At 50.4% G+C, this 16,479-nt stretch overlaps 1 protein-coding gene across 1 annotated transcript in view; it reads left to right on the top strand.

Annotated features, from left to right (window-relative positions):
• STX1A (syntaxin 1A) overlaps nucleotides 1-16,479 on the top strand; it is a 75,664-nt gene that overhangs the window by 45,807 nt on the left and 13,378 nt on the right. The window contains exons 4-5 of the mRNA XM_032129506.1: nucleotides 9,729-9,803; nucleotides 12,440-12,513. Of these exons, the coding sequence (XP_031985397.1) occupies nucleotides 9,729-9,803; nucleotides 12,440-12,513 (149 nt within the window). The remainder of the gene's footprint in view (nucleotides 1-9,728; nucleotides 9,804-12,439; nucleotides 12,514-16,479) is intronic.

Genomic DNA, 16,479 nt, shown 5'->3' with positions numbered 1-16,479 from the left:
GAAGCTGCCAGACAGCCACTGTGCAGGGATGATGGCTGCAGCTGACAGTGGCTGCAGGATGTCCTTAAAGCCCTTCCTAGCTACTGTGACCTGCCTGTGTGTTGTCCTCGCTGAGACCTGACAATTTTAATTAAATCACACAGTTCTCTGCACTTCGGTCAGTGTTTAAAAATATAAACCACCCCTCCCTGCCTTTTGTTTTTGAGGAAAAAAGTCTGGATTTGGCAAGTTCCAGTGTCTGAACTCTGTGCGTGCCTTTTGAGCCTTTATTTCACACTTGCTGCTTTGGGTACCAACAGCAGCATCTCAAGCACGCTCCCAGCTGAAGCTCTGGGAGGTAGAACTACTTCTGGTCAGTTTTTTCTGCCAATGCTATAAAAGGTTTTCAGCCAGAGGTAATACTTGCTCTTTGTCATGGAAATGTACAACTCTAAAAATAACCTTTCCACAATTCCTCAGCTGGCTTCCTTTCTGCACAAAGCCCTGTGTCTCTCTGTCCAAATGGGCTCACTCTGTGTGATTTGCATCACCTTGTGCAGGGGTGAAGGACTTTCCTCCCTCCTGTGCTGGATGCAGTCCCTCCATCAGGCCCTCCTTCTTCCCCATCCTTCAGGATGCTCAATCATAGGGCCCCTCATGGGCACAGACTCACTCTCTCATCTGGAACAATTTAGATACAGCATTTGGGGTGTGTCTGATTTTGAAAAGAGCTGTGGTGTGTCCTGGGACCTGGGGAGGGATGGGTAAAGTGCCTTAGGATACTGAAGTATCAGGAATAAAGTTGCCAAAAGCATGAGAGCTTCATGGACTTCAACTAGGCCAAAAGCAATGTCCTGCACTTGGGTCAGGGCAATCCCCAGTGCCAGTGCAGATTGGGGGAAGGCTGGAGAGATGAAGGGATAGATGGAGAACACCCTGCAGAGAAGGACTGGAGGATTCTGGGGAGTGACAAATAGGACGTGACCCGGCCATGAGCACTGTCAGCACAGAAAGCCAAGTGTCTGCTGGGCTTATCCCCAGCAGTGTGGGCAGCAGGGGAGAGAGGGGATGCTCTCCCTCTGCTCCACTCTCCTGAGACACCCTGGAGCTGCCTCCACCTCTGGGGTCCCAGCACAGGACAACGGTGTTGAACTGAGGGTGGAGTCAGGTTGGACATAGGGAAGAAATGTCAGACCTGAGGGGCTGGCACAGGTTGCCCAGAGAAGCAGTGGTTGCCCCATCCCTGGAAGTGTTTAAGGCCAGATTGCACGGGGCTTGGAGCAACCTGGTCTAGTGAAGGGTGTCCCCACCCATGGCAATGGGTTGTACTGGATGATCTTTGAAGGTCCCTTCCAGCCCAAACCACCCTGTGAGTCCTGTGATTAAAGCTTGGGACAAAAAGGAATTATTTAATTGCTCCAGACATCTCTGTTACGAGACCAGTTAAAACACTAGAGAATTGCAATTGCTGTCTGTGATCCCAAATTCAGCCTAGTTTATGTTCCTCAGACCTGGAAGAAAGATTTGTTTGCATGAAGTGTGAAATAGCTTTGTTACAGCCTGGGAGAAGGACCCCTTGGGGCAGGTCTCAGTACCAGGGACACTCAATCATCTGGATGGTCCTATCTTGCTCCTTGATATCAAGTGCTCACAGAACAAATTTAAAACACTTTATCCTCCCTGTGTGCCTCAGTGTTTCTTACCTCTTCTTTGTACCTCCCACTCTTGAACTTTCCCTTGCCGTGGATTTACATTCGTCTCTGTTCTCCCATACGTGGTGAGGAGGAGAATATTTTCCCACCCTCTCCCAGTGTCACAGAAACTGGAGCTGGGAGTCATAGGGAGCCAGAAAACCCACCCAGCAGTGGCCTGAAGGACAAACTGAAATTTTCTCAAGGTGCTTAAAGAAGAGCAGAACCTCTCAACCATTTTGGTGCATTAATAAAGGAAAATGGGAGAATAATGCAGAAAAGACACAAACATATGGGAAACGCTTCTCTTTTTTTGGGAAACACATGGTGTATCTTACATTGATTAAATTCCAACATTCCAGCAGTAAATCGGTTTGTTGCTAAACAGTCGATACCAAAAATAGACGCTGCTGGATTCAGGATACCTGAAGGTATTGATCAAGAGGTTTTCCAGGAGCTGAGTAAGATGATGCCTTTGCCATTAGTGTTGATTTCCAATAATTTCTGGCATACCTGGTAGGCACTGGGAGCTTGGGAGGTAGAAGAGCATCGATTTTAAAGAGAGAGGGAATGAACTGGGTAATTATTGACTGATTAAACCGACCTTGCTTCTGAGTAAAATAATGGAATATGTGAAGTGGAATTCAATTGGGAGAACTAAAGAAGGTAAGACAATTAGTGGAGTCAGTGTTGTAAAAATAGAGCTGAGGAGCTTTAGTTGGTACCTGTGCCCTCAGTGTCTGTGGGAGGGCTAGGGTGGCTTCGGTCCCTGTGAGCTCCAGCACTGCCTCTTATGTGCCCTGTGTCCCTCTTGGAGCTGACAGGGGTTTGTATGTGGCTCCAAGCAGAATGGGAGCAGGCAGTGGAGGGTACTGATTTCTCTAGTGCTGCCCTGGAGCTAAGAGGATGAATGGAAGAGCTTGGAGGAGAGCCATAGGGAAGACAGAAGAAGGCCATGGAAAGGGAAGGAGTGTTCATTCATCAGCCGGTTAATTGCTCCAGGAGAGCAACTTTGGGGATGGTGCTGCAGGCCTGAGAAGCTCTGACAGATGGGCATATTTGCAGCAGGTGGGAGCAGCCATCCACAGCTGTTTGCTTGCATAAATTTTGCTGTCTTAATTGGGTGCTGCTCGTGAAGGTGGGATGAGTCCTGGGGGTGCAGCCATCTGCCCTCGCCCCCACAGCGCTCACCGGATCCTGTGCTTCCATCAGGGCTTCCATCAGATCAGTTGCTTGCTTTTAATTAAAAGATCTCCTCAACTCCCCCTGCTTGGAGCTGTTGATCCTTGCTGCTTCCTGCCAGCTCAGTGACCTCCTGCTTTCCCAACAGCCGCTCCAGTGGAGCTGTAAGCTGGAAAAGCAGTGTGGGATGTGTTGGGCTAAGGATCCTGGAGATGAGCTGTGGGTCTGGGTTTGCTGCTGAGTGTGAGGCTCCATGAGCCCTCTTCAGGCAGGATGGGCAGCTGATTTTGGGAGCCGTGTTGTTACAGTAGTTGGGTTCAAGCTCATGTCAATGTACAGGCATTAATTATGTCATTAGCTTGACTCTCCTTTTCCCCTCACTTTTAAAACAGTGGTTAATTGGAAAAAAAATGAAATACAACTTCCTCTGAAAACAGAGAAACTGGAGTGAGGCGCTGCACTGGTTCTGCTCTGCCACCCTTGCATGGGATTGTCACCAAACCAAGGTCATTTGGTGTGAGCACTGTGATCCCCTCATTTGTGCTGTTGGGTTATAAACACCCAGCAAGTGGCTGCAGAAGAAGCTGTTGTTACCAGCAATAGTGGTACCAGGGCAGAGACCATCCATCTGTGCTGGGCACTGGTGAGGCCACACCTCAAATCCTGTGTTGAGTTCTGGGCTGCTCACTCCAAGAAAGACATCAAGGGGCTGGAGTGTGTCCAGAGAAGGGAACGGCGCTGGGGAAGGGCCTGGAGCACCAGGAGAAGCTGAGGGAGCTGGGGGAGCTCTGTCTGGAAAAAAGGAAGCTCAGGGGGGACCTTCTCACTCTCTACAACTCCCTGACAGGAGCCAGGTGGGGATCAGGCTCAGCTCCCAGGGAACAAGGGGCAAGACAAGAGGAAACAGCCTGAAGTTGTGCCAGGAGAGGTTTAGGTTGGATATTAGGAAAAAATTCTTCACTGAAAGAGTGGTTAAGTCTTGTCCCAGGACTGTGGTGGAGTCACCATCCCTGGGGGTGTTCAGTGAACAACTGGGTGTGTAGTGCTGTGGTTTAGTGGACATGGTAGTATTTGGTCAAATGTTGGACTTGCTGATCTTGAATGTCTTTCCCAACCTTAATGATTCTGTGACTCTGTGGTTAGCACATAGTGCAGCTCTCCTTTCATCCTGAGATTGGCCTCCTGTGGGAGTTTACCAGCTCTGAGGCTAGTTTGGAGCATCAGGAACAGTTGGAGGAAGATGACCACAGAATGAGAACATCCTGAAGGTGTTTGGGATAGCTAGCTCAGTGACAGGCTGTGGAAGGGCTGTGCTGGGCTTGGGATGCGAGGTTGCCCGTGGCCACTCTGGTGTTAAAAGCCCAGTTACTGGTGGAAAACCCCCAGTGTCCGGCCACTGGCCTCAGACTCTGTCCTTCTCAGTGGTTGGACTGGCCTGACAGCCTGTGGAGATCATGTTGAGAGTTCAGAATTTGGGAAACAGGATCCATCACCACTGGTATCAAATGCTATTATATAAATGCAATTCCACTGATGGTACCAGCTTTTAATTACCTGTGAATATGTTATAGGAACTCAGTTAAATGCCCCATCCCTGGAAGTGTCCAAGGCCAGACTGGACAGGGTTTGGAGCAACCTGGTCTAGTTGAAGGTGTCCCTGCCCATGGCAGGGGGTTGGAATGATCTTTAACATCCCTTCCAACTCAAACCACTCTGTGATTCTAGGATTCTGTGATGTCACCTGCTTCCTTTTTGATGATGTAAAAAGTCAAAAGCTACAATGTAATCTGTTCTGGATCACCCCAGTACACAGCTGGGTGGATGGATGAGGTGTTTCAGAGTGTACCTTTCATCCCAGGGGATCCCACAAGCTTTTCAGACCCTTCTGTGAATCATCTCTGTTCTGCTCCTGTGTAAAAGCCTGGACATTTTGCACTGACCTTGAACCCTGGCAGTGTCTCTCCTTGCTGAACCTTGAACAGGATTTGTTCCTGGCATGCAGGAAGTTAAAAATCCTGGGGCTGCTGGTCCTTCCTGATAGTACTGGTCACCTCCCATGCCCTGCTCCTGGCAAAGGCAGATGGATGGCTTTGCCATGTTTCTACAGCTTGGCAGGCAGCTGGAGCTCCTTGTGTTGCACCTGCATGGAAAGGACAGGCCTGGCTCTGCTTGGAGCAGGGGTTGAGCAGTTCTCTCCTATCCCCCTCTGTCTGCTCCCCATTCTGTCATACCTGCTGCAAATGGTTGTGTTGGTCAGAGTTGAAAAAAATTCTGGAAAATTAGGAAAGGGTTGAGTCAGCATCTGATGTTTTTCTTCTTGTTTTCCACAGCTTGAATGAATAAGTTGCAATGTGAAACTCTGAGCTCTGTTTCCAAGAATAAACATCAGCCTTTGGGAACTGAAGGACTGCACAGAGGTCATTGATATCCCAAATCTCTTTTGGCAAATGGGACTTCAGCTGGAAAGTCCTTCTCCACAGAGCTGCTCTCCATCCATCCATCCATCCATCCATCCATCCATCCATCCATCCATCCCCCAGTCTGTGCTGGTACTGGGGATTGCCCTGACCCAGGTGCAGGACCTTTCTAGACAATCTCCTGCCTAGTGGCTTTTAAAACAGATTTCATTTGTATTGCTTTAAGGCCATGAAAGACTATGGAAAATGTTTCTGCCGACTCCATAGAGTTCCTAGGAAGGATTCCTTATGATTTGCTCCCAGAGACCAGATCATTGTGGGCCTGTCAGGTCTGTGCTTCCTCTTTGCATTCACCTTTAAAAAATACCCAACATTCCCTTAAGGAAAGTGCCAAGATAAACAAGAAAGGTTTATTTTTTTAAAATTGCCTTCAAGGAGCTGTTCTCAGGATCTTCTTTAATTTTTTATTGAAAGAGCTAAGTCTTTGCCAAAAAGATTCCTTCCAGCTTTGCCAGGTAACTCAGCTTGGAATTAGCTTGGAATTGCACTTTTCTCGATGATGTTGGTTGGTTGTTGTCAGTAAGGACTTGCAGGTTGCCGAGGTGAAGTTTCTTAGTCCCAGCAAAGAGTGAGGCAGCTCGAGGGCTGAGCACCTTGTGTGCAAAGTCACTGTCACCGTGATATCCAGAGAGCTACAGTGGCAGTGCCTGCACTTACCTACCTGTGAAGGGTGGAGAGCTGTGCCTGCCAGCACCTGCCTGCTCTTCTGCCCACTCCTGCCTTCCTGCCTGCTCCTTCTTGATCCTGCCTGCCTGCTCCTTCCTGCTCCTTCCTGCTCCTGCCTGCTCCTGCCTGCTCCTGCCTGCTCCTGCCTTCATGCCTGTTCCTCCCTTCTGCTTCTGCCTACTCCTGCCTGCTCCTTCTTGATCCTGCCTGCTCCTGTTTGATCCTGTCTGCTCCTTCCTGGCCTGCTCCTACCTGCTCCTGTCTACCTGTCCCTGCCTGCCTGCCTATTCCTGCTTGCTCCAGCTTGCTTCTGCCTGCCTGCTCCTGCCCCCTCCTACCTGCTCCTACCTGCTTTTGCCTACCTGTTCCTGCCTGCCTGCATCTCCTGCCTGCTTGCAGTGTTACCACCCTGGGCTGGGTGTCTGCTCTCCGTCGGATGAGGGCCTCACTAGCTGTTGGCAGAGGGAGGAGAAAGACTACCCACCCCTGCCTGCACCCCTGCCTGCTCCCTGCACTGCCTGGGCTCCCTCCCAGGCAGGTCACAGCAGGCCCTGGGGCTTCTCAAGGGTATAAGACTCGACCTTGGACCAAAGACTCCTCCTCCCTCCCAGTGGGGACATGTGGCCATGGGGACATCTCTGCTCCCACTGTGCTCAGTGCCAGTGGGAATGGAGCAGACATCCTGCGTGGGCTGTGGGGTATGGGGAGCTTGACTCATCCTCTAAAACATCCCATCTGCCCCCTCAGTGCCACTCTGGCATGAAGTGAGGCCGGCCGTGGCACAGTAATGTTGTGGTACTTCAGCTTCCCATAGCTGCATGTCACTTGCTGTGAATGGTTAAACAGATCTGAGTGAGTCACTTAAACAGACACCGTGGATGTGAAAATAGTTGTCTGGGCAGCCTGTGCTTGCCAGGCCGCCAAGTAATCCTCACATGGCCTGTGACTCAAATCAGGCCAGAAGGACGTCTCTCCATGCTGCTTGCTCAGTTGGAAATATTTTGAGGGAAGGCACCCAGCCCCATTCCCTGTTCCTTCCTTCCACCCGTGCAGTCTTGTCCGCTCCCTGAGTGGCCAGCACAGGACTGTACTCACCACTTGTCCTCAGTGGCAGCTTCACAGCAGTGCATCACAGAATGTTAAGGGACCTTAAATACCATCTCATCTCATCTCATCTCATCTCATCTCATCTCATCTCATCTCATCTCATCTTATGTCATCTCATCTCATCATCTAATCACCCTGCCATGGGCAGGGACACCTTCCACTAGACCAGGTTGCTCCAAGCCCTGCCCAGCCTTGGACACTTCCAGGGATGGGGCAACCACAGCTGCTCTGGGCACTCTGTGCCAGGACCTCACCACCCTCACAGGGAAGAATCTACTTTTCTCCCATCTAACCCTGCCCTCTCTCAGTGCAGAAGCCATTCTCCCTTGTTCTGTCCCTCCATTCCTTGTTCAAAGTCCCTCTCCAGCTCTTCTGGAGCCCCTTTAGGCCCTGAAAGGGGCTCTAAGGTCTCCCCAGAGCCTTCTCTTCTCCAGGCTGAACACCTCCAGCTCTCCCAGCCTGGCTCCAGAGCAGAGGGGCTCCAGCCCTCAGGTCATTTCTGTGGTCTCCTCTGCACTTGCTCCAGTAGCTCCACATCCTTCCTAGGCTGGGGACTCCAGAGCTGGAAGCAGGTCTGCAAGTGAGGTCTCACAAGAGCAGAGTAGAGGGGGAGATCCGTCAGCCCGGATTGCCGGGGAGAAGGGAAAGTACATGGCAGTGAGTTATGTGAAATTGTTCAATAGAATTGAAGGTGGATATGGGTGGGAAGGGACCTTGGAGGCCCCTGGCCGATCCCCTCCAGCAGGTCCAATGCTCAGCCTTTCACCCAGCCTTGTGCTGAATATCCATAAGGACACACATCCCACAGCCTCTCTGCATCCGGTATTTGACTGCCTTTATGACTGTTCTTCTTCTTAATATTGAATTTGCATTTTGCTTGGTCCAGCACTGCTTGTCCTCTTCCAGTGCAGCTCCAAGCATCAGTAGTCACCTCCAAGGACCAGCAGGACACCTGGCCCCACCTTCTCTCCACCCTCCTGCAGGGTAGTCTCAGACAGCAGTAGGAACCACTTTGGCTTTCCTCTTTCCAGGTGGATAATCCCAACTCCCAGACCATCCCCATGTCTGTGGCAGCCTGCTGTCTCCAGTACTCCTGGTCCTTGTCAGCTTGCCCAGGCTGGATGGCTGCAAGGAGTTACTCAGCCCACTGGTTTATTTCTTTATTGAGAAATAATTAGTAATTCCTTATTATTACAGTTATTAATTTCTTATTTTAACAGTTTATTATTGCTTATTATTTTCCTATTATTGCAAATTCTTTCAAGAAATTTCTTAGTATTAAATTTCTTATTATTTCTTTATTTCTTACTATTACAAGTTTTTTAAGAATGGAGAAAAAAAATAACTAGTCACTTAAATGATAACTCAAACTGAAAATATCCTATTCCTGTCACTGCATTTGTGCCTGTTCTCCAGCAAATACCCTGGGGTGAAGGACTTCACAGATGTGTTCCTTCTCTTTTTTTCCTAGTAGTGCTGAAGCTTGTAGCTCGGGGATGGGAATGTGTACAGCCGCCAGTACGATAGGACCTTCCCCCAACACATTTCCATTATCAGGATTTTCTAATTATGCCATTGACATGAGTCAGTCAATATGCCTCAGCTCTATTAAACAAAGTTTTATTTAATTAAGTCTTGATCTCATCAAAATCAAGAGGGAATATTGGGGTGGCAGCAGGGAGAGCTGCACTGGCAGACCATAGTTGGGTCCCAGCGTTCTGGGCATGGGGCTGTGTACAGGGGCTGCTGTGTACAGGGGGCCTGGCAGTTCCTGAAGCACAGGTTGGTGAGAGCCACATCTGCAAATCCTGGCTTCTTTCAGGGCATGCTGGTTTCTGGGAGAGGAACCTGTATGTGATCACAGATTCACAGGATGGTTTGGGTTTGAAGGGACTTTGAAAGGTCATCTCATTCCACCTCCCTGCCATGGGCAGGGACACCCTCCACTATCTCAGGTTGCTCCAAGCCCCATCCAGCCTGGCCTCAGACACTTCCTGGGATGGGGCAGCCACAGCTTCTCTGGGCAGCCTGTGCCAGGGCCTCACCAACCTCACGGTCCAACATTTCTTCCCCATGTCCAAGCTGACCTCACTCTTGTTCAGTTTAACACTTGTCTTGGGGCCCCAGAGCTGGAAGCAGCTGGAGGTCTCAGGAGTGGAAGGAGAGTCCAGCACGGAGCATGAGGTGGGAGTGCTCCCAGTCTGGATGTGGAAGTGCTCCCAGTCTGAAGGTGGGAGTTCTCCCAGTCTAGATATGGGAATGTTCCCAGTCTAGGGGCAAGAGTGCTCCCAGTCTGGAGGTGGGAGCTATCCCAGTCTGGAGGCAAGAGTGCTCTCAGTCTGGGGGTGGAATGTTCCCAGTCTATGGATGGGAGCTCTCCCAGTCTGGAAATGGGAGTGCTTCCAGTGTGGAGGTGGAAGTGCTCCCAGTCTGGAGTTGGAAGTGTTCCCAGTCTGAGGGTGGAAGTGCTCTCAGTCTGGGGATGGGAGTGTTCTCAGTCAGGGGTTGGAAATTCTTCCAGGTAGGGGGTTGAAGTGCTCATAGCTCTGGTCTCTACACTCTGCAGGGCAGCAGATTTTATTGGTCTCTGCAGCACATCCATGTTTGCTCTTTCCTCTCTCCCCAGAAACAAAGGAGGAGCTGGAAGAGCTGATGTCTGATATAAAGAAGACGGCGAACAAAGTGCGCTCCAAACTAAAGAGTGAGTGTTGGCCTGTGATGGAGCTGCGGAGCTCTGCCTGGAGCACTCCTTTCCCAGGCTGGGAATACTTTCAGGGATGGGCATCACCTTTCCTCTCTGCTGCACCCTCCAGGTGCTTTAATTTGCCCTTTGAGAATTTGCCCCCTTGTGCCCCGTTCCCAAAATGTAATTGAGGGAATGGGACCACGAGCAGCTGGTGGGCTCTGAGTAAGTCCTGTGCCACACCACTGGCAGGGGTTGGATGCTGGACAAACCCCCAGCATGGCCACAGGTTCTATTCAGTGTGAGTGAAGAGGTGCTGCTGTGGGATGTGCTGCAGGATATGACCTCCAATTTCCACTATTGGAAGAGTCAGTCAGTCTGGGGTGTAAGAACAAGGTGACTGTCAACCCACTGATGGTCAGGGTTGTGCTGGAGCACTCGGACAAGCCCAGAATTCCAAGACTGGGCCCCAGGGAATTGAGGGAGTCAGAGAGGATGGAAGCATCTTCAGATGGGAGGCAGGTCACCTCTGTTATCTTGGATTTGACTGTGGTGGTCTTGGACATCAGTCTGGGGTTTGGTTGAGATTGGTGCAGAAGACCTGGCTGTGTCTGAAAGGTAGGAGAGGAGCTGGTGCTTCCCCCAAGGCAGCAGTGTCCTCACTAATCCCAGGGTTTTGTAGACATCTCACAGTCATGGAGGACTCAGATGTGCCTGGAGCCCTTTGTTAAATTGGTCACCACTGGTGTGGCCATGTCCCATGTGTGGGCCAGGAGACCTGTATCTCCACTGTTCCCATGCTCCCTTTATCCTCCTAGCACGTGATCTCAACTAGAGCCAGGAAGGAGAGCCAGGGGCCATCTTATCTATTCCATAGTCTAATGGATTCATTCCCATGGCCCTGGACACGCCGGGATCCCTGGTGATGGGGTTTGACCCATACAAAACAAAAATCCTTTTCCAGAAGTGTTTTGTTCAGTGTTTTATAAGGGACTTTGAAAGCCTGAAGGCTCCAATTCCTGTTTCCTGCTTCCAGAAAAGACTGTCTGGTATCATATTTACCTGGAGCAGCAGATGATTAGTCCTTGTGTTTTGTCCCAAATCGCCTCATGGCCAGCATGATCAATGACAGAAAACAGTCAGGACTGATCAAAAACAACATCTGCTGATAACAAACTGACTTCTTCAGGCCAGACATTACTCATGCACGGGCTAATTCTAATTACCAGCTTCTTGGGAGAATGTGATTTTACTAATTATCAGAAATGCCCAGTGTTTGCCAATACCATTCCTTGGGAGTGGTTTGTGACAAGTGTGGAGGAAGCCCAGTTGCTGATGAAATATGCTGAGCTGTACTGTGAGGGGGCAGCTCCAGGGAATGAGGAGTCCTTGCTACAGGAGGAACCTGCCCTGTGCTGGGCTTGAGGGACCTGCTCCAGAATGGAAGGTGCTGGGGACAGCTGGGCTCAGAGAGCTGTGGGACATCAGTGTTAGGAATGGGGTCTTCAGCCAGACTCAGGGGATGCCACCAGCTCACACCAGGTGGTTTATGTGGAGATATGTGTCTCTGCACACTGACCAGCCTGCTGATGGGAGCTTTCTTCCAAGTTTTGAAATTAAGTCTTTGAATTAGTATGTCCTGAGCTGGCCTTGAGGATCAGGTTTCATAGAATCCTGGAATGATGGAATGGTTTGAGTTGTAAGAGGCCTTAAAGGTAATTTCATTTCACTCCCTGACATAGGCAGGGACAACTTCCACTACACCAGGTTGCTCCAAGCCCCATCTAACCTGGCCTTGGACACTTCCAGGGATGGGGCAGGATTGCACTGTCCTGCTCTGTGCCAGTCCTACTGCCCTGCACCCCTGTGACCTCTCCCTGCTTGAAGCATGGTGGGACATGATGGTGCTCCTCCCTGCCATGGTCCACAGGCTTTGGGCAGTGAGGGCTTCATCTCAATTAGCTGCATAATTAAAGGAGCAGATCCCTGCCCTGCTACATGAGTGCTCAGCACGGTGCAGCACACTCATGCTGGCATGGTGGGTCCTCCCTGTGCCAGTCCAGGCAGCTGGAGGAGCTGCTATTTTTAGGTTTCCTGGAGGAGTCTTGAGGTTTGGTATTTTGCAGAGACACTTCAGCTCTGGATTTCCTCCTCCTGCCTCTCTGGTGGGAGCAGCTCTCCAGTTTGAATACTGGCAATCAGACCTAAGCATCACATTGATTTTGTATGGAAATCCTGGCGGCTCACCAGGCTGGGGATGACAGTGCTGCCCTTTCAGCCCCAAATCGCAGTCAATGGCCAGGCACCAGGTGTTTTTCAGTCATGAAACAGGGCTTTGCTGCCAGGCTGAATGGTGGAGTCAGGATTTGGGAACTGCCCAGTACCAGCTGCTCCTGAATCCAGTCTTTCGCAGTCCCTTTGCCAAACAATCCTTTTCCTTTGGTTAAGCACTGGAACAGGCGGTCTGGCAAAGTGGTGGAGTCACCATCCTTGGAAGTGTTCAAAAAATGAGTAGATGTGGCATTTGACAGCACGGTTTAATGAGCTAGAGGTAATTGGTTGAAGGTTGGATTTGATGATCTTGGAGGTCCTTTCCAACCTTAATGATTGTTCTTCAAACAGCACAAAATAATGTGTCCTTCTACCCTGACCAGGCATTGAGCAGAGTATCGAGCAAGAGGAAGGACTGAACAGGTCATCGGCTGACTTGCGGATAAGGAAAACTCAGGTGAGCCTCTGCCCTGTGGCACCAGGAAGGGGAAGGTGGGAAGTGGCAGCTGAGGGATCCCAGGAGGTGCTGGGAGAGGAGGTCTGTGCTTGGCTATGGAGCAGATTTCTCTGGGTGAAACTCTGTCTTCCTGCCCAACCGTGCAGAGCTGGTGTGTAGTTTTTACCTTCTGGTGATGCTTTGGTGAGAGAGTACTTGGTAGGATGCAGCTGTTGATCCAGCCTGGAATCTGTCCTTGCATCGCTGCAGAGCTGTGTCCTCTGTACTGGGGGATGTGGGTGAAGACAAGGCGTCTCAGAGCCTTGTTCTGCAACCAAGAGTGTGTATCCCATTAAAGGAATAAAGGTAACAGAAGCTGCCAGTGCTGCTCTTCATCATCTGGGGGGGGATCCAGATGTAGATCTGTAGCTCTCACAGGGGGTTATGCACACACAAGAAGTCCTGATTTCTCCATGCTCTGCAGTGGTGCTGGAGGAGTTTTGGCTTTTGTAGTTTATCTCCTCCTCAGCCTGGGAAGACACTCAGGGAGCCTTCTCTCCCATCCGCATTTGGTGCCGGATCAATATGGCAGTGATGGTAATGAGTCAGCTCTGCAGCTCCCAGCTGGAACCCCAGTGTCCTCCAGCCCTGCACCAGCTGTCCCAGCTCAGCCTGAGGCCATGAGGGAACTGTCCTCTACAAAGCTGGGGGAGGGGAAAGGCCAACCTGTCTCTAGAGCAGGCAGGACAGGGAATTTCTGGGGCATGGCAGAGCCAAAGGATGGTGCAGCAACAGGAGAGCAGCAAGTTCTGCTGCAGAGCAGCTCTTCTGTTCCTTCCAGAAGGATCCAGTGTGGACAGAGCTCTGCTGCAGCTGGGCAGTGTCAGGCTGACAGCAGATCCCTTCCACGAAAAAACTTCCCTTCCCACTCCAGAGACACTTCTGTGTGCTGAAAGCAGTGCTGTGAACCCCCGAGGTGTTCTGCTCCATGCTCTGTGCTGAGCTCCTCAAGAGCTGATGTCATCCCAGATGCAGGTGCCAGTGCCAGTGGCAGGGGGGAGAGATGGCAGTCAGTGGTGGTGGTTCCTGGTATTAGCTGTGATGTGTCCTTGTTTCTCAGGAAAAGGCTTTACTTTGGCAGTGTCTGGGGAAACTGGAGGTGGCCACAAATGGGAGCTGCATAACCCACGGCTGTAGATTTGAGCAGGATTTAGATTTGGTCTGTGTTGAACTCTGTGGTTCAGATGTCATCCTGGTATGTGGGAGAGTGGGATTCAGGGCTCTGCTCCACCATAAAGCCATGGAGTGGTTTGGGTTGGAAGGTACCTTCAAAGGTGATCCAGTCCAACCCGCTGCCAAGGGCAGGGACACCTTCTGCTAGACGAGAGTGCTCCAAGCCCTGTCCAACCTGGCCTTGAATACTTGAGGGATAGGGCAGCCACAGGTGCTCTGGGTAACCTGTGCCAGTGCCTCACCACCCTCACAGGGAAAAATCTCTTCCCGGTATCCCATCTAACCCTGCCCTCTGGCAGTGGGAAGCCATTCTCCCTTGTTGTGTCACTTCAGACCGTTGTCCAAAGTCCCTCTCCAGCTCTCCTAGAGCCCTTTTAGCACTGGAAGTGACTTTAAGGTCTCCCCAGAGCCTTCTCTTCTCCAGGCTGAACAACCCCAACTCCCTCAGTCAGGGAGGTGGGACATTTTCTTGCAATGTGGGCATTTTTTAGCATTTCACTGGGGGCAGGGGAGCACCTCTGGGCCGTGGCACAGAGTCCTTAGGTTGGCAGTGTGACACTGCTCCATTTTGGAGCTTTGGCTTCTGGCCTGGCTGGTCCCCAGCTCTGAGCTCCTGCAGGTGTTTGTCTCCCCAGAATGCAGAGGGATGGAGACACCACAGACTGTGGGTCCTCTGGGCCCTTTTCCAGTGTTTGACCACTCTTATGAAGATTTTTTCCCCCCCTTAATATGTAAATGGAATTCCATGTCCCAGCTTTGTCCCTCATCTCTTTTCCTGCTCCTGTGCACTTCCAAGATGAGTTTTGCTCCAGCTTCTCTCTTTGCTCCCTCTGGGTCATTGTAACAAAAGGATCTCTCTGGGCTTTGTCACCTTCAGCTGACCGGGCCCTGCTTCTCTCAGCCTGTCCTCGCTTGTCCTGTGCCCCACCTGGGATCACCATCACCTTTGTCCTGCAGTGACACAGACCAGTTCCAGCCTCTCCTGGGCAATGTGGCTGTGTCTTCCCAGAGCCTGGCCTGCTCTCTCCTCCCTTCCCACATTCTGTATGAAATTTGGGATGAGCCAAACTGGAAAGCTGATTTAGACATGCCTGGTGCTTGAAGCTTGATGTTTCTGTAGGTATTTGTGTCTTCTCCAGTTTGTATGGACTTTGGTATTAGCAAAACACTGGGTAAAAGAAGGAATGAGGAGCCGATTCCCCCTTGTTAACATGTTGTAAACTAGGAGTAATTGAGCATTAAGATTATGGGCATTTATTCTGGCTTTGCTGTGGTCATTTCCAGACAGAAGAGTCTCATCAGATCTAGACCTGCCTGTGGCAGATCCAGGTACAGAGAGGGGGCTTGGGGTCACAATTCCTAAAGGCATCCCCGGTCCAGAAATGCAGCCAGTGATGCAGCTTCCCAGAGGTCTCGACAGTTTTTTCTATGTTTCTATATGCATATATAATATAGAAGTATATATTTTATATATACTTATAATTTTTGTATATTACTCCATGGGATAAACACTTCAAAAATATCTTTCTCTTAATCACATGAAGGACAAGGACCCCAGTTTCAGTGTGTGCTTTTGGGGGCTTTCAGAGCCCACTCTGAATACCCAGAGCTTTTATCAGTTCTTTGGAAATCCGGTTTGGGCTGCTTTGCCCATGTTTGGGGAGTGAAGAGTTGCTAGACCTGAGTGAAACAAATCCTTTTCCTAACTTGAGTTAAAATTTTCTGTTTAATGAGTTTCTTTCAAACACAAGGTACAGTTTGACACGCTTTTTATTTGCTGTGAATATTCAGGTAGGTTTATTTAATGTCTGAAAGCCATTTAAAATGCTTTTTTCCAGCCGATTTTGCGCAAAACTCCATGTTCCTCCAAAAATCAAATGAATTTTGTAGACATGTGGGATGCCCATGGGAACATAAAATAACAATCTGAGAAAATAAACACTGAGTTAAATAACTTCTTAAGCAAAAGACGTGTCGCATGGTGTGCTAGTGAGCAGGAAGGGTGTCACTCAACACCCGGGCTATATTTGGCTGTAGATCAACATATGTTGATAGTTTTCAGCTGAATGAGAATGAAGTGGATTTTAGGAAAAACAATTTTGGAACAGCAGAAGCGTCGCTTGGATGGCACGTCACGTCATTGCTGGATTTTGAGCTGAGATGCTTGGGAGCTGTTGTGACCTTGCTCTGGGCCAGCACCTCTCAAGCAGAGGATGGAGCTGGAGCTGCCAGGGGCGTTCATGTAAGCTTTGTGGTGGAGGAGGGAGAAGATGAGCTGAAGCTCTCCATAAATATTCTGCTGTTGCTGGCTTAGAATAGCTGTAGAACCAGTGCAGGCGTACCCTGGAGATGTCACCAGTGTCGTCTCCTGGAGGTAAGGCTGTGCTGTCTGGGGCTCCTCCAGGTGTACAGACACCTGCACCAACACATCTGAGTGCTGGTGGCACCAGGCACATCTGACATTCCCTGTTCCCTCGCTGTGCAGAGACTGTCCAGAGACAGGAACGGAGCTGGGGACGGGTCTGGAGCACAAGGATGATGAGAAGCAGCTGAGCAAGCTGGGGGAGCTCTGTCTGGAGCAAAGGAGGCTCAGGGGGACCTTCTCGCTCTCAACAACTCCCTGACAGGAGGGGGCAGCCAGGTGGGGGTTGGGCTCAGCTCCCAGGGAACAAGGGACAGGACAAGAGGAAACAGCCTGAAATTGTGCCAGTGGGGTTTCAGGTTGGGTATCAGGACTAATTTCTCCACTGAAAG

This window comes from Corvus moneduloides, chromosome 20, assembly GCF_009650955.1.
Source record: "Corvus moneduloides isolate bCorMon1 chromosome 20, bCorMon1.pri, whole genome shotgun sequence".
Taxonomy (NCBI): domain Eukaryota; kingdom Metazoa; phylum Chordata; class Aves; order Passeriformes; family Corvidae; genus Corvus; species Corvus moneduloides.
The sequence above is the reverse complement of the archived record's forward strand: the minus strand, read 5'-3'. Positions and strand labels throughout refer to the sequence as shown.